We start from the raw sequence: 27839 nt of genomic DNA on the forward strand, positions 1-27839 counted from the left end.
GGTAAGTCATGTGACCGGAGCTCCTTTAAGAAGGTAGTGGATGGAGGTAAGTCATGTGACCGGAGCTCCTTTAAGAAGGTAGTGGATGGAGGTAAGTCATGTGACGGAGCTCCTTTAAGAAGGTAGTGGATGGAGGTAAGTCATGTGACCGGAGCTCCTTTAAGAAGGTAGTGGATGGAGGTAAGTCATGTGACCGGAGCTCCTTTAAGAAGGTAGTGGATGGAGGTAAGTCATGTGAGCGGAGCTCCTTTAAGAAGGTAGTGGATGGAGGTAAGTCGTGTGACCGGAGCTCCTTTAAGAAGGTAGTGGATGGAGGTAAGTCGTGTGGAGGTAAGTCATGTGACCGGAGCTCCTTTAAGAAGGTAGTGGATGGAGGTAAGTCATGTGACCGGAGATCCTTTAAGAAGGTAGTGAATGGAGGTAAGTCGTGGAGGTAAGTCATGTGACCGGAGCTCCTTTAAGAAGGTAGTGGATGGAGGTAAGTCATGTGACCGAGCTCCTTTAAGAAGGTAGTGGATGGAGGTAAGTCATGTGACGGAGCTCCTTTAAGAAGGTAGTGGATGGAGGTAAGACATGTGACCGGAGCTCCTTTAAGAAGGTAGTGGATGGAGGTGAGTCATGTGACCGGAGCTCCTTTAAGAAGGTAGTGGATGGAGGTGAGTCATGTGACCGGAGCTCCTTTAAGAAGGTAGTGGATGGAGGTAAGTCATGTGACCGGAGCTCCTTTAAGAAGGTAGTGGATGGAGGTAAGTCATGTGACCGGAGCTCCTTTAAGAAGGTAGTGGATGGAGGTAAGTCATGTGACCGGAGCTCCTTTAAGAAGGTAGTGGATGGAGGTAAGTCATGTGACCGGAGCTCCTTTAAGAAGGTAGTGGATGGAGGTGAGTCATGTGACCGGAGCTCCTTTAAGAAGGTAGTGGATGGAGGTAAGTCATTTGACCGGAGCTCCTTTAAGAAGGTAGTGGATGGAGGTAAGTCATGTGACCGGAGCTCCTTTAAGAAGGTAGTGGATGGAGGTGAGTCATGTGACCGGAGCTCCTTTAAGAAGGTAGTGGATGGAGGTGAGTCATTTGACCGGAGCTCCTTTAAGAAGGTAGTGGATGGAGGTAAGTCATGTGAGCGGAGCTCCTTTAAGATGGTAGTGGATGGAGGTAAGTCGTGTGACCGGAGCTCCTTTAAGAAGGTAGTGGATGGAGGTAAGTCATGTGACCGGAGCTCCTTTAAGAAGGTAGTGGATGGAGGTAAGTCATGTGACCGGAGCTCCTTTAAGAAGGTAGTGGATGGAGGTAAGACATGTGACCGAGGCATCATGACCTGCATCAAGAGTGAGTCATAGACAGATGTGGAGGAGAAAATCTGAGGATTTTCCACAATAAAACATCTTTCAGAATCAGATAATAAATAAAACAGAAATAATGTAAGTATTTGTATGTAAGTGTGTATGTATTCTTCCTGTGCGGCCCGGTACCAATTGACCCACGGTCTGGTGCCTGTCCGTGGCCCGGGGGTTGGGGACCACTGAAATGGAGGATACACTTAGCTGCTTCATAAGGAAACTTCCAGACCATCAGGCATGGACCTACAATAAAAGCCTGTTGTGCACACGTAGAACACACAGGCTGGAACCACAACCACACAATGACACTGTTTATCAGCTGTCTGTATATTTTCATTGTTGTTGTTGTTGCTGCTTGTTTCACATGTCATGTTATTTTAGAGGCTATTAGAGCTGTACAGCTCAACATCTGCACAATCATTAGCCTGTTAAATGCAGTTGCACTTGCAGGAATTAGCAAACCTGCTCTTTTTATCAGGGTTTCTGTTGCAATGATAAACGAGCTTAAAACTGCGTATTAACGTGTAGATGGCACTACTACTAGATGCTCTACTTGGGTTGGAGTGGAAGATCTACTGCTTTAGAGCTCCAACCCTATTGAACATGAATGAATGTGAATGCTGACTGCACCCCAGACCTCCTCACCTTCTCACCTACATCAGTACCCTACTTCACTAACACACTTGTATCCACAAACTGAGATATAAACCTTCTGCTCCACTATGTCCATGTTTAGTAAAACAAACAAACAAAAAAAAACAGATTTTTATGGACATTTTTATAATGTAAGTTTATATTCAGACAATTGAGCCCTAAATGATGTAGATTATTTAAAGCCTTTTTTATGTAATTGTTGTGCTGTAGAGAGAAACATCTCCTTTCTATCAACATAAACCCACCTTCACTTTGGTTATACAGAGAACCTGTAATGATTTTATTTCACTTCATGAGCAGGTGTCACTGAAACTTATAATCGCATACTGTCCCTGATATAATCCTTTAATTAATTAAGGCCTTTTGGTTAAAGTAGATTCTTCAGAACCCTCTCTTGTACTGCATACATACAGTTACAGACTTCATGAGGTTCCACAAAAGTCTTGTGATGATGGGCTGATGTGAGTAAAACAGACTCTAAAAAAAATTATTAAATAATTTAACATAATAAATAAATAAATTAATTAATAAATCTGAACATTTGAACGTCTGGTAAGGGTTTTCCCTGGAACATTTTTCTGATTAAACAAAGAAAAACAAAATAAAACGAACAGTGGACCCTCAGGAGTTTTGTATAATCCAGTAACCGACAGTAAAAACACCACACAGGAGCTGCTCTGATCCATAAAATGATTTTAATCGATCATCTGTCAGGTAAAGAATGTAACACAACGACAGGACTAGAATTCATCAACACCTATAAATACTGATCAATACACATGGAGCACTTTCACACAGCCTGCCTCAACATCAGCAGCTGGAACAGGAAACACCACTGCGACTGATGGTGAGTTAGACTGTGTGATTGTGATCCATAACTAAGCAACAAACACATCCAGAGTTCTTTAGAAAAAAAAACAGAAATGACAGGAAATGAAAAAGTAGAAAGGTCGAGAATATGTACATTACAGAGGTGAGTGTTGGTGCAGCAGAGCTTTATACATCATCAGAGTAGCGGCTGGTGTTTCAACTACAACTCACACTGGAGCCAAACCTTTACTTTTTCAGAAAATAGCTTCCAAATCCTAATTTACTCTATGATCTTGTTCTACAAGTGGAATGAAGAGAAAATGCAGGTGGCTGCAGGTTAGAAAACGTATAAAAGCACCTCAGTGAAGAAATGACTATGAATCCAGAGTTTCAGACTAAAGGTGATAAGAACTAAATTAACCAAATCAAATATGTACAATAAATGAAAGCAGGATGTGGATCTGTGCTTTGATTAACCGCCGCTGCACATGAGATGAGGATCAGATGACTAACACTGTTCCTGAATCTCAGCTTGCGTTGTCTCTCTGACAGTCTGAGCTCCAGTGTACATGCCTCATTATACTGCTGTGAAAGAGCGAGCACATGGATCTTCTGCAGGGTCAAATTTACATACATATTAAACAACCTGTGCCGTTTAAACATCTCGTCTTCCTTCATTATCTTTATAAAAGCCCATAAGCAGAGCCCTCCTCAGGCTAAGATAAAGCAATGAGCAGGAGATAAGCTCCACACACTGGTGCAGTCACGTGGATGATAGATGTTCGAATCTGACACAGAGTCTAGACGAAATAGAGGTCACTCCTTTTCCCCTAGCTCACTCACTGCCCTCCTTTTAAACACCTATAATATATAAACGAAAAAGAAAACCTCTTAGAAAATCTGCACTTCCGTATGTAGACATTTCCATCGTGAATTTCAAACTCTGACCTTTGATGACGGAGCCGCTCTCTGTTTCACGCCCACTATAAGATCATATTGCATAGGAGACGAATGTTTCTTAACTGAAGCTACCACCAAAAACCAAAGCAGTTTTCTGATGCTACTCAAAAACTTTCAGAGGTTCTGTAGTAATTAGTCAGAAGAGTTTCTTCAGGAAAGCCTCAGCTGACTCTTCAAGCTCTGTAGAAAGCTCTCCACCGAACAGCCATGAGCGTCCCTCATTTACAGACTCATTTCCATAATTAGGAGCCTGCTGCCATCATCTGACTCTCCTTTATGCTTCTGTAAAGAGTGTAAAGCTGTTTATAGAACACAATATTAAGGTAAAGGATATTAGAGAGTTCTCCTACTTTTTCAAATCAAACTTTTTTTAATCTGATCAGAATCGACCTGCTGTTTAATACTAAACCTTCTGGGTGCCGTTTGATTTGTTCTACTGCCGTCAATAAATATCAGCTTCAGAAGTAAATCCAATGCAGGTCTGATATTTTCCATAAACAGATCAAAAAGTAATATCTTAAGTGAAGTGGGTGAAGTTTTATGTCCATTACAGCGTCGCTAAAAGAACAGACAACATGGAGATAATCTCCATCTTAATTAATTAAACATGCTGAGGAATAAAAGCGTGCTGTTTCCCATCACCTTCCACACGCCCTTGTCATAGACAAGCTGAATAAAGGCAACAATGGGGGCAATGACTCGAGGGGAGAAGATGCAAAGTGGGAAGTGTAATCTCTAGAGGAATAGAGGGAGAGAGGGATAGAGGGAGAAAGAGAGAGGGGGGGGGGTGTAAAGAAGGGAGTATATGAAAGTGTGGCCTTTTTCTTTCATGGTAACGATGAGAGAAAGGCAAAAAAACTGGTGCAGGTTTTATTCCAGTCAGCTGCTGTAACCTTCTTTGAGCAAACAGGACACGCACCTGGTCCTTTAAAAAAGCAGAAAAGTTTCCAAACGAGCTTTGAGTTTCCAAACAGTCCTGTTAGATGTTGAGTCTCCTGAGGCTACGTTTACACTTTTAACCTCCATGTCATCAGCTGTAGCTCACAGTGGAAGTGAGGGACGTCTCCATTTTTTCCAATGAGACATTTAGGCATATCGGTGTGGGACCGTTGACGTCTACAGTGATGTAGAGATCTGAACTTTAATTCACTCCTGAACTATTTAAGATAATTCACCAAACATTCAAGAGATAGAAAATGCCTGATTTCTGTATTAGAAGAAGCTAAAGGGCTGCTAGAAAGAGAACATGCTGGGAACGTGTCCTGTGGTGGAATGTATTGAGTGTGAATGTAATAAATAAATGACAGGGGAAAGGCATCGTACTTTAAATAGTGCAACGAATGTGACTGATGTTTTTGGCCGAACTATTTTTTTATTTCACTTTTCACAGAAAGAAGATTCCAGAGTGTTGCCTAATCGACCTTCCGAAATCAGAATAATCAGAATAATTCCTTTAAACAAAACACAAAAATCTACTGATCCAAAACGAAAATGATCATTTAGTTTAACTAAAGTCTTTAAAACTATAAACAAAATCAAGCAGATCAAGAAACTGTAAATATCCAGAGTCTGTGAAAAGTCTGGAAACTGTGGGAGGTGTTTTGTGGTGTTTGAGACATGTGAATGTTCCCTTTGTTTCTGTGCAACAAACTCATTAAAAAGCAAAAAAACACAGTGACGTGTCAGTGAACGAGTGGATGAAAGTTCTGTGGAGTCCAAAAGGGACATTGTCCAAAAGGGACCTGTTCTCCATCTGAAGATCTTGTGTATGATAGAGAACAGGAGAGAAGATGTGATCAGACTCCTTCACCCCCACACTCACACATGAAGGTGGAGGATTTAATGGTTTGGGGTTGTTTTGGAGCAGAGAATGTTCCGGAAAGCGAATGAAATCCTGAACCAACACGTCTCCAGTTCCACACCTCAACACCGTGCAGTTCCGTCTGCACTGCGGCTCATTGGAACCGACTTCGCCGTACAACCAACGATGAGACGAAGCAACGAATACGTCTGAGTTCTGTAAGAGTTATTTAGAGAGCAGACAGACGTCTGAAGTGATATCTATCATGGAACCACCTGCCCAGTCACCGCACCTCAATCCTAATGAACTGCTCTGAGATGAACTGCATCACAAAAAAGTCAAGAACATCTTTGAAGACATGAGGCACAGCAGATATTTCAGCTGAATGTTTGGAGAAAGGAAGTGTCGGGATGCTGAGTGTGTAAAGCTGCTCTTCAGGATAAGGGAGGATTTTTCACTGAAAATAAAGTTCTGATCATTTATGGATTTGTTTGTTCAAAAAAATCATGTTACATTAGTTACATTATTTGTTGCATAGAAACAAAAGGAACACGCAGACGTCTCAAACACCATAAAACACTCAGAGTTTCCACACTTCTGTAAGATCAATCAGTGGCAGTACAACATGATCACGATTTCTCACTGGATTTCAAACTGCCACCTCTTACACCTGCTCATGTAAAAGTACAGTACACCAAAAGTTTATATCTCTTAGGGGTGTGAAGGAACTTCAGGAAACATTTTGAGTAGAAATGATGGACAGATAAACAGATTGAGGATAAAAAAACGAAACAAACAGAACGCAGGGAAACGTTGGAGTCACTGTAGTCTATAGAAGGTCGAACACTGACCCTGGGATCACAGGTTTGAGGGATTGAGGGTGATGAAAGAAACAGAACGGTTCAGACAGTGCAGAAACAAACTTCAGGAGAACTTCTGTGGGACACAGAGGCGTGGGGTTTGTTTTTGGTTAGAAATGGCCGTGACCCTGCGCTCTGCCCCGGTGAGCGGCCGAGCCGTGCTTTTTGTGCTTTCTGCGCTCATGATGAGATTTGTGATGATGGCGCCGATAGCGATGAGATCTCCGAGCTGCAGATGGAAAGGGAAGAGTGGAATATTATATATGGACTTTTACTTGATTTTAAAATCAATGTTTCTACTGATTTTACAGAATAGAGCAGAACCATTCATCTAAACACCACCCAGCTCACTGACATTTTCAAGCTTTCAGTTCTAAACAGAAAACGTAATAAGCCGAACATTTTTTATTAAACATTGCTAAGGAAATTGAGGACAATAAATAAAAACCCATAAAAACTGATTATTATCATTATTGCACTGAGATTATTACAGAATATGCAGTATGTAGTTACTGTAGCTGTCAGTAACTGTAGCAACAAAAAACATTTCCCACAAATTACTTCATTGTCACATGACTGTCACACACTCTTACACACACTCTTACACACACTCTTACACACGCACATGCAACACACACACACACACACACACACACACACACACACACATTCACGCACACTCTTACACACACTCTTACACACGCACATGCAACACACACACACACACACACACACACACACACACTCACGCACACTCTTACACACGCACACACTCACACACACACACACTCACGCACACTTTTACACACGCACACACTCACACTCACTAGTTACTTTAGCTGTCAGAGCTTTACAACAAAAACATTTCCACACATTTACTGTCACATGACTGTCTCACACACACACACACACACACACACACACACACACACACACACATACTCACACACACTCACTCACACTCATGCACACACACACACACACACACACACACTAAATCACTCACATGCACCAAAATCACTAAATTCCGAAATGAAATATATAAAATGTAATTAAAATGACGGGAAAACAGAGTCAGTTCACATGAACTGCTCTGAACAGCTGTGTATTTGTTTTTTCTCCCTCCTGTGAGACTGGAACACACTTACACTTGGTACACAGGATTTTGGGATGGTCCCATTTCCCACTGGCGCGACACTTGGTGGTGGGAACGTGGCGCTGGAGAAAACCGTCAGCACACTGATAACGCACAACCGAGTGGATATCATAGTGTGAACGCTTTCGTCCAATCAGGAAGGCGTTGTCCACTGGAGGAGGAGGACCACAGAGCACTGCAGGGACACAAAACACAATCCAAATCATCTGGGGACCAAAGTTTCTGCATTTTACAAACTTCAACATGTCGAATTGGAGAGAAACATAAGTATATTTCACAGAAATAACACAAAGTCTGATTCTATATACAGAAGCACTCGCAGGGTTTTATACAATGAAACACTTTCATTTCAACATCTGATTATTTACTTGGTTTTCTGTCCCAGGAGAAGCGAGGAAGCAGAAACAAGCAGGAAACTTTCATTACAGTGAAAATACAAAGATAAAAACAAAAAAACGATAAAACAGAATCCTGACCATGAGCTGAAACAGCATGAACAATCACATATGGACAGACGAATGAAGGACACACAGTGCAGTGAACTGTGAGTATATATGATTTGTGAGCAAAAGTTTGTGGACACCTGACCATAAGACTGGTATGTGCCTTCTGAACAACATTTATTCCCCATTAGCTGTTTTAATAACAATCTCCACTCTTCTGGAAAAATATTCCTGTGCCTTGATCATTAAATTCTTCTTCACAGAAACTATAAAAAGGCAATAAAATAAACACAGTGGAAAACATACAGTCTGTCAATCAGACGTCCAAAACGCTGGTAATTTCCTCACACAGCTTGTAAATGTATGTAAACACCAGGTGTGTGTATAAATGATCAAATATTGCAGGTGGACAGGAAATAAAGAGCACAGGAAATAGAGAGGAGAGGAAATAGAGAGGACAGGAAATAGAGAGGACAGGAAATAAAGAGCACAGGAAATAGAGAGGACAGGAAATAGAGAGGAGAGGAAATAAAGAGGACAGGAAATAGAGAGCACAGGAAATCGAGAGGACAGAAAATAGAGAGGACAGGAAATAGAGAGGACAAGAAATAGAGAGCACAGGAAATAGAGAGGACAGGAAATAAAGAGCACAGGAAATAGAGGACAGGAAATAGAGAGGAGAGGAAATAGAGGACAGGAAATAAAGAGGACAGGAAATAGAGAGGAGAGGAAATAAGAGGAGAGGAAATAGAGAGGACAGGAAATAGAGAGGAGAGGAAATAGAGAGGACAGGAAATAAAGAGCACAGGAAAAAGAAATAACAGGAAATAGAGAGGACAGGAAATAGAGAGGACAGGAAATAGAGAGGAGAGGAAATAGAGAGGACAGGAAATAGAGAGGAGAGGAAATAAAGAGCACAGGAAATAGAGTGGACAGGAAATAGAGAGGATAGGAAATAGAGGACAGAAAATAAAGAGCACAGGAAAAAGAAAGGACAGGAAATAGAGAGGACAGGAAATAGAGAGGAGAGGAAATAAAGAGGAGAGGAAATAAAGAGGACAGGAAATAAAGAGGACAGGAAATAGAGAGGACAGGAAATAGAGAGGAGAGGAAATAGAGAGGACAGGAAATAGAGAGGACAGGAAATAGAGAGGACAGGAAATAAAGAGGACAGGAAATAGAGAGGACAGGAAATAGAGAGCACAGGAAATGAACAGGAGATAGACATAACTCTTCTCTGTGGCCTTACAGAAGGTCTGTCATGTGTCATGTGTCTGCTTACACAAGTTCAGTAAAGAAAGCAGATTTATTGTTATTACAGTAGACAGAATTAGACACGTGTGTTAATAGAGTGAGACGTGACTCAGAGCAACTTCATCAATGCTCCAGTTTATTATTCAGTACTCATCTGAAAGGATTTGGTTTGCAGTGACGGTCTGGTTAAACACAACCCTTCATCAGAAATGCTTTAGAGTGAAACATGTCATTTTTACAACAAAACCGCTTTATCAGAAACTGGATTTCAGATTATAAAGCCTCAGAAAAAAAACACAAGTGAGTTCAGGCAGGTTTTAGTGAAAAACTCAAACAAATCTAAAACTTAATCCAGACATCAAAGTCTACATCAGGAAAAAGGTCAGACAATTAACAAACAACAAAACAGCATGACCAGGAGAATCTCGAGACTGAAACCACACACTCAGGATTGATGTGTGTGTGTGTGTATGTGTGTGTGCGTGTGTGCGTGTGTGTATATGTATGTATATGTGTGTGCGTGTGTGTGTGTGTGTGTGTGTATGTATGTATATGTGTGTGCGTGTGTGTATGTGTGTGTGTGCGTGTGTGTATATGTGTGTGTGTGTGTGTGCGTGTGTGTGTGTGTGTATATGTGTGTGTGTGTGTGTGTGTGTGTATGTGTGTGTGTATGTGTGTGTGTGTGTGTGCGTGTGTGTGTGTGTGTGTGTGTGCGTGTGTGTATATGTATGTATATGTGTGTGTGTGTGTGTGTGTGTGTGTGTGTGTGTGTGTGTATGTGTGTGTGTGTATATGTATGTATATGTGTGTGTGTGTGTGTGTGTGTGTGTGTGTGTGTGTAGACCTGACCATGCAGAGTTGAGACGTGTCCATATATTTCTGCTGCATATTTTGGTCACTGGACACTTTAGGAATGAACTCATTCTCAGTAGATCAGTAGATTCGTTACTGAGTGCTGGATGTCCTGTAAGATTATCAGGAGAACAGTAGAGAAGTTCATAGTAAACATCTTCACTGTTTATTTAGAGAAGAGTTTGAGGAAGTGTTGGTGAGTTTTCTGTAACAGCAGCTCTGATATTAGTGTTTTATATGAATCACGGTTCGTATTATTGCTCTCATGTGTATATTTTATCATTTCTTACTGATATTCATACTGAAACTCCACACACGCAGTAAACAGTTATGATAGAGAGACTGAAGAGCGAGTGTGTGTGACTGAGGAGGTCGATTCTGATCTGTACAACCAAAAAATCTGAAAGAACATGATGAGAAGGGTTTATTCTTATTTCTGCTCAAAGAGGTCCTGTTGTAGTTCCTTTCTCTTTCCATAGATGGCAGTCTTGTTGCTTTCACTCTGTATCCACTTAGTGTGGGAAATTATTCGGACTGAAGCAGGTCTGCTGCGGTGAGAGACGAGGCACCACAGGGAGCTCATTTCCAGACAGTGCACACGTGTGTGTTCACGGCGTAGTTCCTGACAAACATCCAAACATCTTCTCCAAAACATCCTTCAAATCTCAAACCCTAAAAATCGAATAAAATCTACGACGTCACGGATTTACGCCGATGTGAACGGGTTTTGTGTCATGTGTCAGCTGTTCCCTGTGAGATAATCTTTCTTTATCGACCACAACAACTTCAGAACAACAATCAACGACAAAAGGTCATCTGTTATCCTCCCAGATTAATCAGATATTACAAGACGGAAAAATTGATCTGATGTCTCACACATCATCCAGCGGCTCCACAGCGGCTCCACCGCCTCCATGAGGAACGCACTAAGAGCTCTGTGTCTCTGTGGGGAAACATGCAGACAAATGTCATCCAGAAAAGTCCTACTGCTGCACAAAATACAAACCAGCTGATCAATAGCACTGAAGATGACCACATCAGAACAATGTTTAGAGGGTCAGTTCTCAGATTCAGTGATGAATAAGTTCCTTACCCTAGCTAGATATCAGCGCTGCATAAATACCACAGTTACAGAAGTTTATGGTGCAGGATGCTGAGCGACGCCGCGCTTCCACTGCTACTCTTTAATAAAGCTGCAATTTTACAGTTAAATGTCATTTACAGCAGCAGCAGCAGCAGCTTTTTCTCACGTGTGGATGTGTAAAATAATTCTGTGTGGGGATTTAATACCTTCAAAACCAAGTTAAACACTTCAGGAAGATTCCTTCTGCCTTTATAGTGCTGTCACAATCCTGCAAGGTGATTTAATATTATAGTCACATGTAGGACAATGTCTTACTGACTCAGGTTTAGTACCACCTGAGGGCAGACCGAGCCTCCAAACTGCAGAGAAATCGTGTAGACAGAATCTTCTGTAAGGTTCACAAGAACAAACAATGCAATGAAGATCATTTGGCTTTTAAAGAGAGTTTATACTGAAAAACCACGACATCGGAAACGAGCGAAAATCTCGAATACCAAAAACTAATAAAGTAAAATACAGTTCAAGATTAAAACAGTGATGATTTCCCAGAAAATGTGTATAAACATGTAAAAGCCTCTAGAACTGGTTAAATATTATTTTATTTGGTTAATATATAATTATAATATAATAATATAATAATAATATATATAATAACAGTCTGTGAAAAGTGTAGAAACTGTGGAAAGTTTGCGGTATTTGAGACGCACACGTTCCTTTTGTGTTTATGCAACAAACTCAGTAAAAGCGAAGAGAAACACACAGTAATGTGACCGTGAATCAGTGGAAGAAAGTTCTGAGGAGTCCAAATGAACCAACACGGCTCCCATTCCACAATTCATCACCATGGAGTTCCGTCTGGACTGCGGCTCATAGGAACCAAATTCACCGTACAACAAGACGATGAGACGAAGAGCACGTCTGAGTTCTGTACGTGTTATTTAGAGAACATGGAACCACCTGCCCAGTCACCGCACCTCAATCCTACTGAACTGCTCTGAGAGGAACTGTATCACAATAAAGTGAAGAACATTTTTGGAGACAAGTTTCACAGCAGATATTTCAGCTGAATGTTTGGAGAAAGGAAGTGTCGGGATGCTGAGTGTGTAAAGCTGCTCTTCAGGATAAGGGAGGATTTTTCACTGAAAATAAAGTTCTGATCATTTATAGATTTGTTTGTTCAATAAAAGGAAAATACACGTGTCTCACAAATCATTAAAAACTCTGTTTCACTTTTTTTTTAGCGACTGTGTATAAATATTCGATCAGTCTGCTAATGTTTAAGACGTGTTTTTAAGTTACATTTGTTTATATTTGTATTATTTTCTGCAGTGTATCAAGATACATCGATACTACAGTTTAATAAGAACTGATTTAAGATCATTTCCATATAACAATAATATTATGACCTCAAACAAGCATTATATAAATTACTACATTGTTTTCTGGAACCATCTCTGTTTGAGGTTGACATGGTGGAATACTGGGCATGAGAGACAGTGTGGAATGTTGAGGGTCAGATTTCTGTTTGCTTTTATCATTATTTTATTTTGTGCACTGTGTGAGTTATTATTTTACTTTTATTAATCAAAAATAAATTGCTGGAATTTGTTATGCACATTGTGTAATCATAGAAGTGTATTTTAAATGTAAATTATCCATCCATCCGTCTGTCTGTCTGTCTGATCGTCTGTCTGTCTGCCTGTCCGTCTGTCTGTCTGTATGTCTGTCCATCTGTCCGTCTGTCTATCTGTCTGTCTGCCCGTCTGTCCATCTGTCTGTCTGTCTGTCTGTCTGTCCATCTGTCTGTCTGATCCAGAGATCTCAATGAATAGATGAATGATGCACAGAATTAGAAATATAAAGATTTGTAAGTGAAATCAGATCCATCATATTAAACCATATGGTGAAGTCACTAACATATTTCTCAATCTGTTCCACATCATTCAGACTCAACTTCTAATCACTGCTGATGACCTGCACTGGTGCATGCTGGGACGTCGTAATCATGCTGAGGAGACTATTTTCTTAATGCATCCTTTTAGCGTTGTGATTGAAATGGGAAACTTCACTCTGTAAGAGACTGTGATTTCTTCTGAATATCATCAGGAGTAAAACCTGATGATTTTAGATTCCATTCTCAAAGTTCTTATATAATGGGACACACTTTATAGTTGATCCCTGAACATCAACTCCTAGAACTAGAACTTCTACTTCACATGTTCTTTAATGACTTTAATGGCTTTTAATTAGAAAGTTCAATTGGTTGATGATATAATAGTCACAATTTTCACACAGAATAAAAATGTTAATATGACATGCTACTTGTTTATGCTTTATATTCTGTATTTCTCAGCAGCAAAAAGCACCTTCACTTTGCCCCACATGGAAACCTTTTCCAAATCCTACCACCTCCTGCACCATGCATGCAAACCCATGATGTGATTTAGCTGTTGGTTTGAACGACTTTTTCCAGGTGCATTATTTTGCTTGAAAAGTGACAAGACAGATAAACATACAGTACAGAAAAAAGCTTACATTGTTTATATTTCACTGGATCATTTTCAAATAAGTCACTAACCTGAATCAAATAACCTCGAAGTCACCAAGATATTCATCACACAGTCTCCATCCCAGGTTATTCTCAATAATCATATTTTAGAGCTATATTATGTTTTAGCCAAATAAATTAAGCCTTTGAAAAAACACATATACCATGAGACTGAACAGAACATTGGAGCTTTCACTCGCCTGGTGTGAGAACAGATCCTTTTTTTTATTTGTCCACCGCTACAAAGTGCCATTTGTAAAAAATATATATATATTGTAAGCAACCAGAGTTACCAGTCAGAGCTCCAGCCAAAGGCAGCTCTTCTGCAGGCTCCGTCTGCTCCATATGCAAATCTTCAGACAAAATGAGTATAATTGCCCCACAAAGGAGTGAACTGGAGCACCTGTGATTTTACAGAAGGACCACAAACCACTTCATGTGTTAATGAAGCTTTTAAAAATGGCTCTCTTGACAAAGCCTCTATCGCACCTCTGCCGATTCCCAGACCGACTTTTATCTGTAGAGGCGCGGCAGAGGGGAGCGTGGAAAGCTGAGGTCACTCTCTCCAAGAAAAAGAATGAAGATATAATATATAATTATAAAATAAGACAGGAGTTTAAATAGATGTATGTAAGTAGCATTTTTATAAACTGACACCACTGCTGCAAGTGTTCACAAGTACTCTGATGGATCATGCTAATGTGTGTTACCGTACAGAAACCATAAAAATACAAAACAACACTACTTTCTCTCTCTCTCTCTCTCTCTCTCTCTCTCTCTCTCTCTCTCTCTCTCTCTCTTGTTCTCTCTCTCTCTCTCTCTCTCTCTTGTTCTCTCTCTCTCTCTCTCTTGTTCTCTCTCTCTCTCTCTCTCTCTCTCTCTCTCTCTCTCTCTCTCTCTCTCTCTCTCTCTTGTCTCTCTCTCTCTGTTCTCTCTCTCTCTCTCTCTTGTTCTCTCTCTCTCTCTCTCTCTCTCTCTCTCTCTCTCTCTCTCTCTCTTTCTCTCTCTCTCTCTCTCTCTCTTCTCTCTCTCTCTCTCTCTCTCTCTCTCTCTCTCTCTCTCTCTCTGCGCATGCGCGGGGGAAGGGTGAGCATGGCGTGTAGAGCATGAGAGCGGTTGGTGTTTTACTTTTTCCTTAAACATCTAGGAAATATTTAGTGTGTGTGTGTGTGTGTGTGTGTGTGCGCGCTAGCGTGCCTGTGTGTGTGTGGTGTGAGTAAGTGTGTGAGGTGTGCGGGTGGTGCGAGTGTAGAGGAGTGTGTGTGTGGTGTGAGTGTGGAGGAGTGTGTGTGTGTGTGTGTGTGTGTGTGGTGTGAGTGTGGAGGAGTGTGTGTTAGCTATTGGTAATGTGGTGGGGTGTAAGAATATTGTCTCTGCCTCCAGAATGAACAGTGCCATTGTTGTTTTCTGAATAGTCTCGATAAAGTGACCAAATTAGTTCAGAAAGGAATTGTGATAAATAATGAATGTATACTGGTTTCTCCCCTCAGTTCTCCTGCTAAGAAAGTCATGTTGTCTAATGTTCCTCCTTTCATTAGTGATGAGGCGATTCTTAAAGAGCTGTCTCGATACGGGCGAACCGTCTCCCCCATGAAAAAAATCCCCCTCGGCTGTAAGTCCCCACTGATTAAACACTTGGTATCCTTTAGGAGGCTGGTTTTTATGATCTTGAATGAAGGTGTTGAGGAACTGAATATGGAAAGTTCAGGATTGAAGGGTTTGACTATAGCATCTTTGTTTCCACCGATGCAGATATTAAATGTTTTAAATGTGGTCAAATAGGACATCTTGTTCGTGCCTGTCCCGAAAAACAGAGTGACCCCGGTGTCTGCAAGCAACCGCGGCAGGAAGCAGCTGAACCTGCTGGAGTCGTGCCCCTGCGGCTTCAGCTCAGCCTGCTGCTAAAAGCCCCGTAACTGCTGCTGCACCAGGGCCTCGGGAGTGTGAGCCCCAATCTCAGACTGTAGACCAGAGCCCCACTAGTGACGTACCCACCCCAAAGAAGCCATGCTCGGCCGAACCGGGCCTGGCTAAGACCTGCACGTCTGAACCAGGCCCGGAGAAGCCCTGCTCGGCTGCACCAGACCCGGAAAAGCCCTGCTTTGCAGAACCGGACCGGGAGAAGCCCTGCTTGGCAGAACCGGTCCCGGGGAAGCCCTGCTTGGCAGAACCGGAGCAGGAGGAACCGAGAGAAACTGGGGAAGTCACAGTGGACTCTGGAGCAGTGCTTGAGCTGCCTGCGCTGGCAGAGGCAGGCACAGGGGTGCAGAGCTGTCGCCAGGAGGCACCAGTCACTACACTAGTGCAAGGGGACAGGGGAGACGTGGAGATGGAAGAGCCTCTTTTCAAAGTTCCGGCAAAGAGGAAGAAACGAAGTAGAGAGGTAAAGGCAGATGAAGCTGAATCAGACAGTGATGATGGCATGTCTGATTCCGTGTTTAGTCAGGAGTCTCAGGAGGAAGCACTAGATGTTCTGTATACTGCTGAAGATATAAAGGAGTTTTTAAGAACCACAAAGTGGCAAAAGAATATTTCAGTTGAGGAGTTCTTCCCAAACCGCAAACAATTTATTTATGACGTTAAGCATTTTAGAAGAGAGGGTTCCTTCACCGAGCAAGAGATATTCCGTCTAAAGAAACTGATAACGAAGGTCAATAGGGAGAACTCTGATGAAGATTGATAAAGTATGCAGTGTTTTTTTTATTTTGGAGTGTTTTTTACCATTTGTTTGTTCTTATCTATATTAATTTTTTTATGGAAGGAATTCAGATTGTGAGTTTTAACAATAAATGGAGCAAGGGAACACGCAAAGAGAGCGAAGCTATATGAGCTCATTAGACAGAGGCGTGTTGATGTGGTCATGTTGCAGGAGACCCACAGTGACAGCAGTAATGCTGCTGATTGGTTGAAGGAGTGGGACGGATTGGCGATTTTAAGCCACAACACATCGCTTAGTGGTGGTGTTGCCTTGCTTTTTACTCGCAATTTCATTCCTGTTTCTTACAATGTAGAAGAAATTTTAAACGGGAGGCTTTTAAAAGTAAATGCCTTTTATGAGAATGAGGTTTTTGTTTTTATCTGTGTGTATGCTCCCACCAGTGCAGTGGAGAGAATGACGTTTTTAGACAAACTTAATGATGTTATTTTAAACTGCAGCACTGCAGAGTTTTTAGTTTTGGAAGGGGATTTTAACTGTACAGCAGAAAATATAGACAGGAATCATGCAGAACCTCATACGCCTTCTCGTAAGCGTCTGTGGGAGTTGGTGGAGACCCACGATCTCTGTGACATATGGAGAAATTTCAATAAAAGGCAGAGGCAGTACACGTGGGCTCACTCCATCGACAACACGCTCTCCCTGGCGAGATTAGATCGATTTTAGGGTTTTAAGCATCAACTGACTTATTTTACAAAGTGTTTTATTTTTCCAGTAGGCATCTCAGATCATTGTATGGTTCAGTGCACCATCGCTAAAAAGAATGTTAAACCTAGGAGTGCCTACTGGCATTTTAACACTGCACTTTTAGAAGATGCTAATTTTAGAGAGTCTTTTACTTTTTTATGGAATTGTTTTAAATGTGAAAAGGCAGCTTTTGACTCCCTACAGCAATGGTGGGATGTAAACAAGGCACAAATCAAGATTTTCTGTCAACAGTACACTCTCAATGTCACGAGAGACATTGCCAGATCTCTGAAAGCTCTGGAGATAGAGACGGTGGAACTCCAACGTTTGGAGGCCACAGGAAATCGAGGGCATATTGAAGCCCTCAAAAACAAAAAAGCCAAAATGAACAACCTGTTGGGTACTGCAGTGCAGGGGGCGCTGGTCCGGTCACGCTTTAAAAGCGTCACTGAGATGGATGCTCCTTCTAAGTTCTTCTTCAGTTTAGAGCAAAAGAATGGACAGAAAAGGTTTATGCATGCTGTGCGGACGGAATCAGGGGATCTCATATCAGAGCCTTCTGAAATTCGCCAGCAGACAGTCAGCTTCTATTCTAAGCTGTATAGCAGCGAGAGGTCAGGGGCACAGGAGTTGGAAGAGAGCTTCCTTAAAGATCTGCCTAAGCTCACAGAGTCAGTGGCCGGAGAGTTGGACAGGAAGCTGTCACTCTCTGAGCTTCAGGAGGCTCTCCAAGGCATGAAGAATGGGCGGGTGCCAGGAATAGATGGTCTCCCCGTCGAGTTCTTCAAGACATTCTGGGAAGTGATAGGGCAGGATGTGCTGGAGGTTCTGAGGGAGAGTGTAAGAGGTGGTCAGCTCCCGTCAAGCTGCAGGAGGGCCGTTTTGACCCTGCTGCCAAAAAAGGGAGACCTGACCCAGCTGAAGAACTGGCGCCCGGTGTTCGCTAATGTGCACTGAGTGCAAGCTGCTGTCGAAAGCATTAGCATTGAGACTGATGAAGGTGATGGAGCAGATCATTCACCATGACCAGACGTACTGTGTGCCTGGCAGGTCAATATTTGATAACGTTTACTTAATTCGTGACATTTTGGACGCCTCCAGGCTATTGGGCATGAGGACTGGTCTGATTTTCCTAGATCAGGAAAAGGCGTTTGACCGGGTTGAGCATAAACACTTGTGGAAGGTGCTGGAAAGCTTTGGGTTCAACCTTGGTTTCATAGCCATGATCAAGGTGTTGTACAGTGAAATTGAGAGTGTCCTGAAGGTTAATGGTGGTTTATGTGCTCCTTTTAGAGTGTACAGAGGGATCAGGCAGGGCTGTTCGCTGTCAGGAATGCTGTACACTCTTGCAATCGAACCTCTTTTAATCAACCTAAGGAGTTCTCTTTCTATTTCACGTGCCGATGCTTCACTTTACCTGTCAGCATATGCGGATGACGTGGCAGTAATAATAATAATAATAATAATAATAATAATAATAATAATGCATTTTATTTCATGGCGCCTTTCAAAACACCCAAGGTCACCTTACAGACAATATACAGGTCATTGCATAAAACAGAACACACAACAGAAAAGCATATGCATGTAAGATTCATTTAAATCTCAATAAAACATTTTATAAAAAGGCCTGTATAAAAAGATATGTTTTAAGACGCTTTTTAAAGGTCAACAAGCACTCGCTATTGCGAACATCAAGGGGAAGAGAGTTCCATAGTCGGGGGGCAGCATAACTAAAAGATCTGGCACCCATGGTAGTCAGTCGAATCCAAGGTGCCACAAGAGAAATTGAAGATGAAGATCTAAGTGCGCGTGAAGGAGTGTAGACATGAAGAAGTTGAGTAAGATATTGTGGTGCAAGATTATGAAGTGCCTTATAAGTGAGTAGCAAGATTTTAAATTCTACTCTATACTTTACTGGAAGCCAGTGTAATTGCTGAAGAACCGGAGAGATGTGAGCCGTATAAGGTGTTCTAGAGAGAACACGGGCTGCGGAGTTCTGAACCATCTGAAGTTTATTCAGCAATTTGGAAGGAATACCTGTGAGAAGTGCATTGCAGTAGTCTATACGTGAAGTGACTAGTGCGTGAATAAGAACAGCAGTATTATTATTTGAAAGAAAGGGACGAAGACAGTTAATATTCCATAAATTAAAGTATGCAGTCCGCGTGATATTATTAATTTGTGCTTCAAAAGATAGTGTACTATCCATGATGACACCCAAGCTTTTAACCTGAGAGGAAGGACAGATTGTGGTATTATCAATGGTGAGAGAGAAACAGTTAGGTTTAGACATAACAGATTTAGTGCCAACCAGCAAAGCCTCAGTTTTGTTGCCATTTACCTTCAAGAAGTTCGCTGAAAGCCAGTCTTTAATTTCAGATAGACAGCTTGTTAAGGATGGTGGAGGAAAAGAACCGGTGGGTTTGGCAGACAGGTAGAGTTGGGTGTCATCCGCATAGCAGTGAAAATTAACACCATATTTCCTTAAAATGTAACCAAGAGGGAGCATATATATAATAAAAAGAAGCGGGCCCAAAACAGAGCCCTGGGGTACACCAGTGGTGATTGTTGATAATCTTGAACTAAAACCTTTTAATTGAATACGCTGACTGCGTCCAGATAAATATGACATAAACCAAGACAGAGCAGTGCCAGTAATACCAATGGAAGCTAACCTGTCAAGAAGTATCTTATGTGAGACAGTATCAAAGGCAGCGCTCAAGTCAAGGAGGACAAGTATAGTTAAAAGCCCAGAGTCGGCTGCCAACAGCAAATCATTGGTTATTTTGACAAGAGCAGTCTCAGTGCTGTGGTGGGGACGAAAACCAGATTGGAATTGTTCATACAAGTTATTATTGGAGAGATGTTCATGAATTTGAATTGCAATACACTTTTCCACTACCTTGGAGATGAATGGTAAATTTGAAATTGGACGGAAATTGTCAAAATTTGATGGGTCACCTCCTGGTTTCTTAAGTATGGGTGTAATAATAGCAGATTTAAGAGATGGAGATACAAGACCAGAACTAAGTGAAGCATGAACAATTTTTGTAATCAACGGCAAAAGAGCTGGTAAACAAGCTTTCACTAAGGGGTTGGTAGAGGTCTAACTGACAAGTTGAAGATTTAGATTTACCTATCAGACCCATTATCTCTGAAGCAGTAGGTAGTGTAAAGTTAGAGAAAACAGAATGGGGAGGTGAGTGCAATATAAACTGAGAGGAGTCATTGTGAAGAGTACCAATAAGTATTTGCTGATGTACATTCTCAACCTTAGATGCAAAGAAAGTCAAAAAACGATCGCACAGGTCAGTGGAATACATATCAGACGGCAAATAATCAGGTGGTTTTAGAATATTGTTTACCACCAAAAAAAGAGACCTAGAGTTCCCATTGCTAACTGCAATTCTGTTGGAGTAGTAAACAGATTTAGCTTCAGTCAGTGCAGTTTTATAATTTTGAATATGTTCAACATACATTTCCTTATGAACAGTAAGGCCAGTCCTGGCGCACAGCCGCTCTAACCTCTGACCTTTAGTTTTAAGTTCACGCAGTTCAGGTGTGAACCAGGGAGCGGAATAAACAAATGAAACAGTTCGAGTTTTCACAGGTGCGAATTCATCCAAGATCATTTTCAGTCCGTCATCATAATATTTAACTAGTTCATCAGCAGTAGAGAAATCAGATTTACTGGAGAAGATGGCAAGTTCATCAGCAAGAGTAGGCAAATCAATGTTTTAATATTCGAAATGAAATCGGACGGCACAGGTTTGCCTTAAAGATGGCCAACTTGGCACAAAAGACACCAAAAGTGATCTGATATAGAAAGATCAGAAACAGTACAATTAAAAGGTATTATACCGAGCAACAAACGAGATCAAGAATATGCCCTTGATGTGAGTGGGCAGTGTGTTAAATTGTTGTATACCAAAGCAATCCAAACATGATAAAAATTCGCTTGTAACTGCATTACTGGTATTATCTATATGAATGTTAAAATCACCCAGAAGGATAACATTTGGAGATATGGAACATAGATGAGTCAAGAGTTCAGATAGTTCAGTTAAAAAGGCATTATTGCTCTTGGGGGGGCGGTAGATAGTTGTAAGAATTGTAGGAATCGCACCATTGATTTTTATGGCAATTGATTCAAAAGAGGAATATGTGGAAAGAGTTAACTGAGATACTTTCAATTTCTCTTTATAGAGTATTGCTAGTCCCCCTCCCCTTCCTGTATCGCGAGATTTACAGACATAACTATATCCCGGGGGAACAGACTGGTTTAAATGAAAAAAGTCATCTGGTTTCTGCCATGTCTCGGTTAGACAGAGAAAGTCAAACTTACGATCAGACAGCAGATCGTACACCAGGGGTCCTTTAGTGGAAAGCGATCGTATATTCAGTAATCCAAAGGAAAAATTGTTCTTACTAGAATCGTTGCCAACCGACCTAGCCGGATTAATTAAAACACTACGATCAACAGTCCGTGTAGGTCTCCTAGGCAGGCGAGGTTTAGATGACCAAAAGGACTGTATTTGACATGATCCATCGATGTTATAGCCGCCGAGACCCGGTGTATATATTTCCGACGCGGTATGTACATGATATCCAGGGGAAGATGTGGAGATGACAGAAGATTAGAAGAACGCAAACGGAGCTGCGTTAGTTCCGCCGCCGAATACTGGAGCATCATCCATGCTACAGAGTGGTATACTGCAGAGAGGACGACCCAGATACAGCTCATCCGCACCAGCAGCCCAGCGATCCCCACAGCCGAACCGCCGCCAGATGCACCACGACGAGCAGTCAACAACCGGCAGTCAAATCGGCAACCGCAGGAAGCATCAATAGTCAAGACGCAGGGAGATCAGCTAGCATACAGTCCGAGATAATGTTGTACAAGCCGGCTGAATCAGCACAGATCACAGGTCAGACTCCTTAAAATGGTTAAAGTGTTTTAAAAACAGTCCATAGATGCATCCATGCATTCACAAGTGCAGGACGATTCTGGAGCGATAAAAGTTGTAAAATTTTAAAAATTCCCTCCCTGAGCAGCGGCAGCCAACAGCGCCAGCGTTCACCCGGAAGTCCCTTATATATATTATATATGTTATGTAATGGTGGGAACCCAGTCTGATGTGGATGTTTTGACTGATGTTTTTGGAAGGTTTGAATTTTTATCATCAGCAAAAGTAAACTGGGGAAAAAGTGAAGCAGTTTTAGTTGGGGAGTGGGGAGGTGGGGAGCCGACACTCCCAGGAGGTTTGGTGTGGAAAAAAGCAGGTTTTAAGTACCTGGGTGTCTACCTGGGAAGTGAGGAGTTTTTAAACAAAAACTGGGAAGGCACTGTAGAGCACATCAAGGGCAGACTGAGCAGGTGGAAACGCCTGGTTCCAAAGATGTCCTACAGGGGGCAGACGCTGGTGATAAACAACCTGGCAGCGTCGTCTCTGTGGCACAAGCTGGCGTGTGTGGATCCCACCAAACCTGCTAGTAAACATCCAGGCCCTGCTTGTTGACTTTTTCTGGGATGGTCTGCATTGGATTCCGCAGAGCGTCCTCCATCTGCCCAAGGAGGAAGGTGGGCAAGGGCTGGTCCATCTCGCCAGCAGTACGGCGGCCTTTCGCCTCCAATTTATCCAGAGACTCTTAGCTGGGCCCAGGAAACTGGTATGGAGGACAGCAGCCAGTGGACATTTGCACATGGCAGGAGGACTGGGGCTGGACAGCACTTTGTTTTTAACGGACACAGGCACGCTGAATGTTACTGGGTTACCAGTCTTTTACCATGGACTTTTAAAAATATAGTCTTTTTTTAAGAAAAGAATAAAGGGCTGAAGGACTATATAATCGGCGAGAGCGGTCCTGCAAAGGAGGAACCCTTTCCCCAGCTGGACATCGCTCCGGACCTCGACGGATGTGGTTGCCCCCTCCTGGAGTGCAGGGGTGAAGGGGAGATGAACTTTGGGACAGTGACGGGGAAGCTGCTCTACAGGGCCTGTGTTAAAGTTTTCAAGAAGAAACTGAGTGGGAGGGTGGACACCCAGTGGAGGAATTTTTTTGGTCTTAACAATGATACTAAGCCAGAGTGGAGACACTGTACAAACCACCATTACCTAAAAAAGCTGCCGACCTCCAGTGGAGGATTTTACACTGCATTATCTCTGTGAACTCTTTTATTTCTGTTTTAAACCTCAATGTTTTACAAGACTGTCCGTTCTGTTCACAGAGAGAAACTGTTTCTCATGCTTTTACTCAATGCTCCAGGTTGCATTCTTTTTTTGAGTTTTTAAAATGTATTTTTAGTTCCTTGAATGTGACTTTTACTCTTCAGTGATTTATTCTGGGTTTTAAGTACAGCAGGAGAAACAGGTTTATGTGTCAGTTGATTAATTTTATTTTTGGTCAAGCTAAAATGGCAATATACCTGAGCAGAAAGAACAAAATGGTTCAAAACACTGACTGTGATGCCATTCGAATCTTCTCCAGACTGACGAAATCCAGGATTGTTGTTGATTTTAACTTTTACAAGAGTATGGGGGATCTGAAGATGTTTGAGACTGTGTGGTGTTGTGGAGAAGCTCTTTGCTTTGCTAAACGAGCCACCCCCATTTTTTTAAACTGTCATTGTCTTGTTTTATTAATGTCTACTTAATGTTATATATATTTTTATTTATTTATTTATTTATTTATTTATTTATTTATTTATTATATTTGACTATTTATCTTTTTATTTAACTTCTATGTCCTAGTACCTGATACCATCCGTGACTTGTGCTGAGTCTTATGTTAAATAAAGGAGTGTAAAAAAGTAAAAAAAGTCAAAGTCTCTCGTTCTCTCTCTCTCTCTCTCTCTCTCTCTCTCTCTCTCTCTCTTGTTCTCTCTCTCTCTCTCTCTCTCTCATTCTCTCTCTCTCTCTTGTTCTCTCTCTCTCTCTCTCTCTCTCTCTCTTGTTCTCTCTCTCTCTCTCTCTCTCTCTCTCTCTCTCTCTCTCTCTCTCTCGCTCACACACCTGTGCCTTTCTTGCAGATGTAGGGCAGCTTGTAGTTGCAGGGCACGTCGTTCCATTTGCCATTCTCATGGGCGATCATCACTACGCAGTCTTCTCCTCCCGCGAAGAAATTATCAGGCTGGTTCTCCCTCCAGTTCTCATATTGCTGCAGGAGACACAGAGATATTTCAGACACAAGCACAGTCCCTTAACTTTGCTAGCCAGTGAACAGATCCTGCCACATATAGATTCTATTACAAATTCATTTCCAGAAAAAAGATTTGGATATAAATAAGTTTTTTGGCTTTACAAAGTGTACAGAGCAGAGTGAGACCACACGAGCGCTGCGTTATTCAAAAGCCCTCCAAATTGCACAGGAACAGAAAATCCCTCCATAGATAGTTTTTGATTAAACATGGCAGCTGTCTCATGTCTTGACCAAATCTTTTGCTTTCTTTAAAAAGATACTGCAGTGTAGCTGTTTACTGTCAGAGACTATACTTATCAAAAAAAAGCCAATTAAACAACAACAAACTGACAATAAATTAGATGGAAAAATTGACTGGCAGACAAGTGAGAGCGTATGGGCCTCGTCTCACCAGATCCATGTTATCAGTCCAATGGAAATCCTCCTCCACTGTTCTGTCATTCAGACCGATCCAAGTGTTCTCGTGACTCATACCTGTAAAGAAAAGATCAAAACTCGTACATTTCAGCATTTGGCAGACACCCTTTTCCAGGGCGAGTTACATTTATCTTATTCATACAACTGAGCAGCGATGGAGTTAAGGGCCTTGCTCAGGGGCCCCAGAGTGACAGCTTGATATGGCTGATAATTAAACTCATGATCTTTGGATCCAAAATGTAATGCCTTGACCACTAAGCTCCTACCTCTCTACAAAAAAATAAAAATCCAATCTAACAACACACACATTCAACCGAATTCAACAGATTTCTCATTTGGTGTTTCGTGAGATTCGATCTCTAGCATCACATGGAACAACAAGGAGGATGAATCTTTCCATCCTTTCCACATCGAAAACTGGTCAAATAATTACTCAATCTTGTAATCTCTCAACAAGAAGGGATCTGTCAAGTCAAAGTACACACCATCTTAAATCATATTTCATGATTACCCACAAACCTGAACCAGGATCAGCTTCACAACCACACAACCACTTTCCAGAGGAGACTTTTATCCTCCTTACAAAACATCTCCACACTTAGACGTCACTCAGACCTTAAAGCTCACAATATTCTGCTCCTATCACATAAACACTGGTTACCACAGAAACATGAGGTTACATCATCCATTAGCAAGTTGACCCAGTCCTCGAAATAAAGTGAAGAAGGATTGTGAAGGAGGAACAATAGAACTTTAGGCTATTAGAATTTTAGTACTGAGATGAACACCATTATCTCATATAGACATTCTTACATGGAAGATATAAAGGCTTGGTGGTCCAATCCCCGCTGTGGTAAAAGTAATAAAAGAGCAAAATGTGACCATGCTGTCGAGGCTTTAGGAATGACACAGTCTGTCCCTCATTCAGTCACAATAACCATCTGTGAGCTGATGTTGGTTGAAGATGGTGGATAGAAACTTCCACTAGTCATGTGATGTTGCATGAGCAAACATTTAAAAACATGGCTTCACTATGAGCATGTGATAGCCCCTTACTCTCCATGGGTGGTAGCAGTTATATGAAAGTAAAAATCTGGGAACAAACAAAGTGTAAATGAGTGAGAACATTATGGGCTTTTTGGGTAAAATATTGTAAACAGCAAGTCGTTGTCATTGCTATTAAGTGTATACTGGCTCGTGATGCGTGCAAACTGGAATCGTAGATTATATTTCCCTCTACACCACGGGCAGGACTGTACACTGACAATATTCTTACATTCCATTCAACAATGCGAGACCGTTTTTACAGCACGTTTTACAGTCAGAAATTTTATGTTCTAACTGTCTTTTATTTTATAATGAGCACATAAACTCCATGGACAGCCACCAAAATCTATAAAATATAACATTACTCCATTAAAACCAGTTTGTTTTACAGATTATTCAGCAGGATACATTCTTCCAGGGTAACAAAAAGCCTCTTTAATGCTTTACACTGAATATCAGAAGATTCAATCAAAGCATGTATTGACACTGCACATGCTGACATACTGTATCTGGAACAATAAACATGACTTATTGTTGATATTTTGGAGCTTCTGTGAAGCACATGATATAAAGAAAGGTTTCAGATGTGGGGCTTTTGTTCCTCTGTGCTGCACAGTGATATGTGGAAAAGAAAATGACAGACAGATTTTTACAGTGGAATTCATCATTCAGACAACATGTTTGTATATGATGTGATCAGACATAATTATGAGGCTGGTCGTGACCTGGATTCTTCATTTCCATAAATACAAACACAAACTGTTATGTTTTGTGAACACCGTATATCATGGGCCCAAACCACTGTGAACTGCCTCCAGGTCATGGATCATTTGGTACCAGGACACACACAAAATAATATTTTTTTAATGTTTATTTTACTTTCATGGTCTGCAGGGTGTTTTATTTTTATATAATGACCTCTTCAGCCTGTGCCAATCCTCCACACTTGTTTCAGTTTCAGCAGTTTTGTTCTTTGCTTCACTAAATAGAGCTTCCACTGATTCTGCATTATGGTGAGTTACATTTCCATGATTTAGTTAATCATTAAATTAATAATGAAATCATAAAATATGTACAATAGTAATATAATATGCACCTTATTGTGTTTAGTTATGGTGCAAAAAAGTTCTGGGACCACCTCCTTATGTACCTCATATACAGTTTTAATTCCAGATTTCTTTCTGTTTTGCACTGCACAAATAAACTGTAATTAAAACTGCATTAATTTCTTGAATTAAATTCTACAATCTGCATTTTCTATACACAAAATATATGGAGCAATCTCTGTTCAAGAAAAATCTTTCAACATTGTCTGTCCATCTCTCAACTATCACACGGCTCAAAAAATCTAATTTAAGCCTCGGTAAAAATAATGTAAAGGTGATTTATACTTGTCACATGTACTGTAGAGCACAGTGAAATTCTTTCTTCTTATTTCCTAGTGATGTTTGGAAGCTGCGGTCAGAGCACAGAGTCAGCCATGATACAGCACCCCTGGAGCACAGAGGGTTAAGAGCCCTACTCAAGCGCCCAAGAGTGGCAGTTTGGGAATAATGGGGCTGTATCAATAATTTAGAGCCTTAACCAATGAGGTAGCACCTCCCTAGTTTCCCTATCAACCTTTAATTAGTGTAAATATTAATAAATCATTTAAACTTGAGTCACACAATTAAGTTGCCAGCTCTGAATATAACATATTAGTGCTAATTGGACTTTATGCATGAGTTAATTTTATGCACTGTAAAAACTCAGAACTATGTGTGGCACTTTTTAAAGCTCTTATATAATACTAGATTTATAGAATTTCCTCTAAAAGGTTCACAGTGTGGTGAAGGAATAGATTGACTTACTGTTGATAAAGTCCTGCTCTTCTCTGGTGTGAATGCTAGCCAGGTGGCCATTGTGCGCTCTGCAATCTTTCTCCGCATCTTCCCAGTTCAGTCTGTGAATGAAGTATCTGTAACAATGACCATGGAACTTTCTCCAGCTATGATCACAACCCTCAGTGTCT

The 27839-nt window shown here is 41.3% G+C and overlaps 1 protein-coding gene across 3 annotated transcripts in view; it reads right to left on the reverse strand.

Annotated features, from left to right (window-relative positions):
- Positions 1-2668: 2668 nt before the first annotated feature.
- The window catches only part of ncanb (neurocan b), a 140781-nt gene continuing 115610 nt past the window's right edge, over positions 2669-27839 (reverse strand). For all 3 annotated transcript variants that reach the window (XM_046857421.1, XM_046857420.1, XM_046857419.1), the window contains 5 exons: positions 27679-27837; positions 24756-24838; positions 24178-24322; positions 7570-7752; positions 2669-6650 (listed from right to left, as the gene is read on the reverse strand). In XM_046857421.1, the coding sequence (XP_046713377.1) occupies positions 6532-6650; positions 7570-7752; positions 24178-24322; positions 24756-24838; positions 27679-27837 (689 nt within the window). In that variant the 3' untranslated portion in view covers positions 2669-6531. The remainder of the gene's footprint in view (positions 6651-7569; positions 7753-24177; positions 24323-24755; positions 24839-27678; positions 27838-27839) is intronic.

The sequence above is a fragment of the Silurus meridionalis genome, chromosome 9, assembly GCF_014805685.1.
Source record: "Silurus meridionalis isolate SWU-2019-XX chromosome 9, ASM1480568v1, whole genome shotgun sequence".
Taxonomy (NCBI): domain Eukaryota; kingdom Metazoa; phylum Chordata; class Actinopteri; order Siluriformes; family Siluridae; genus Silurus; species Silurus meridionalis.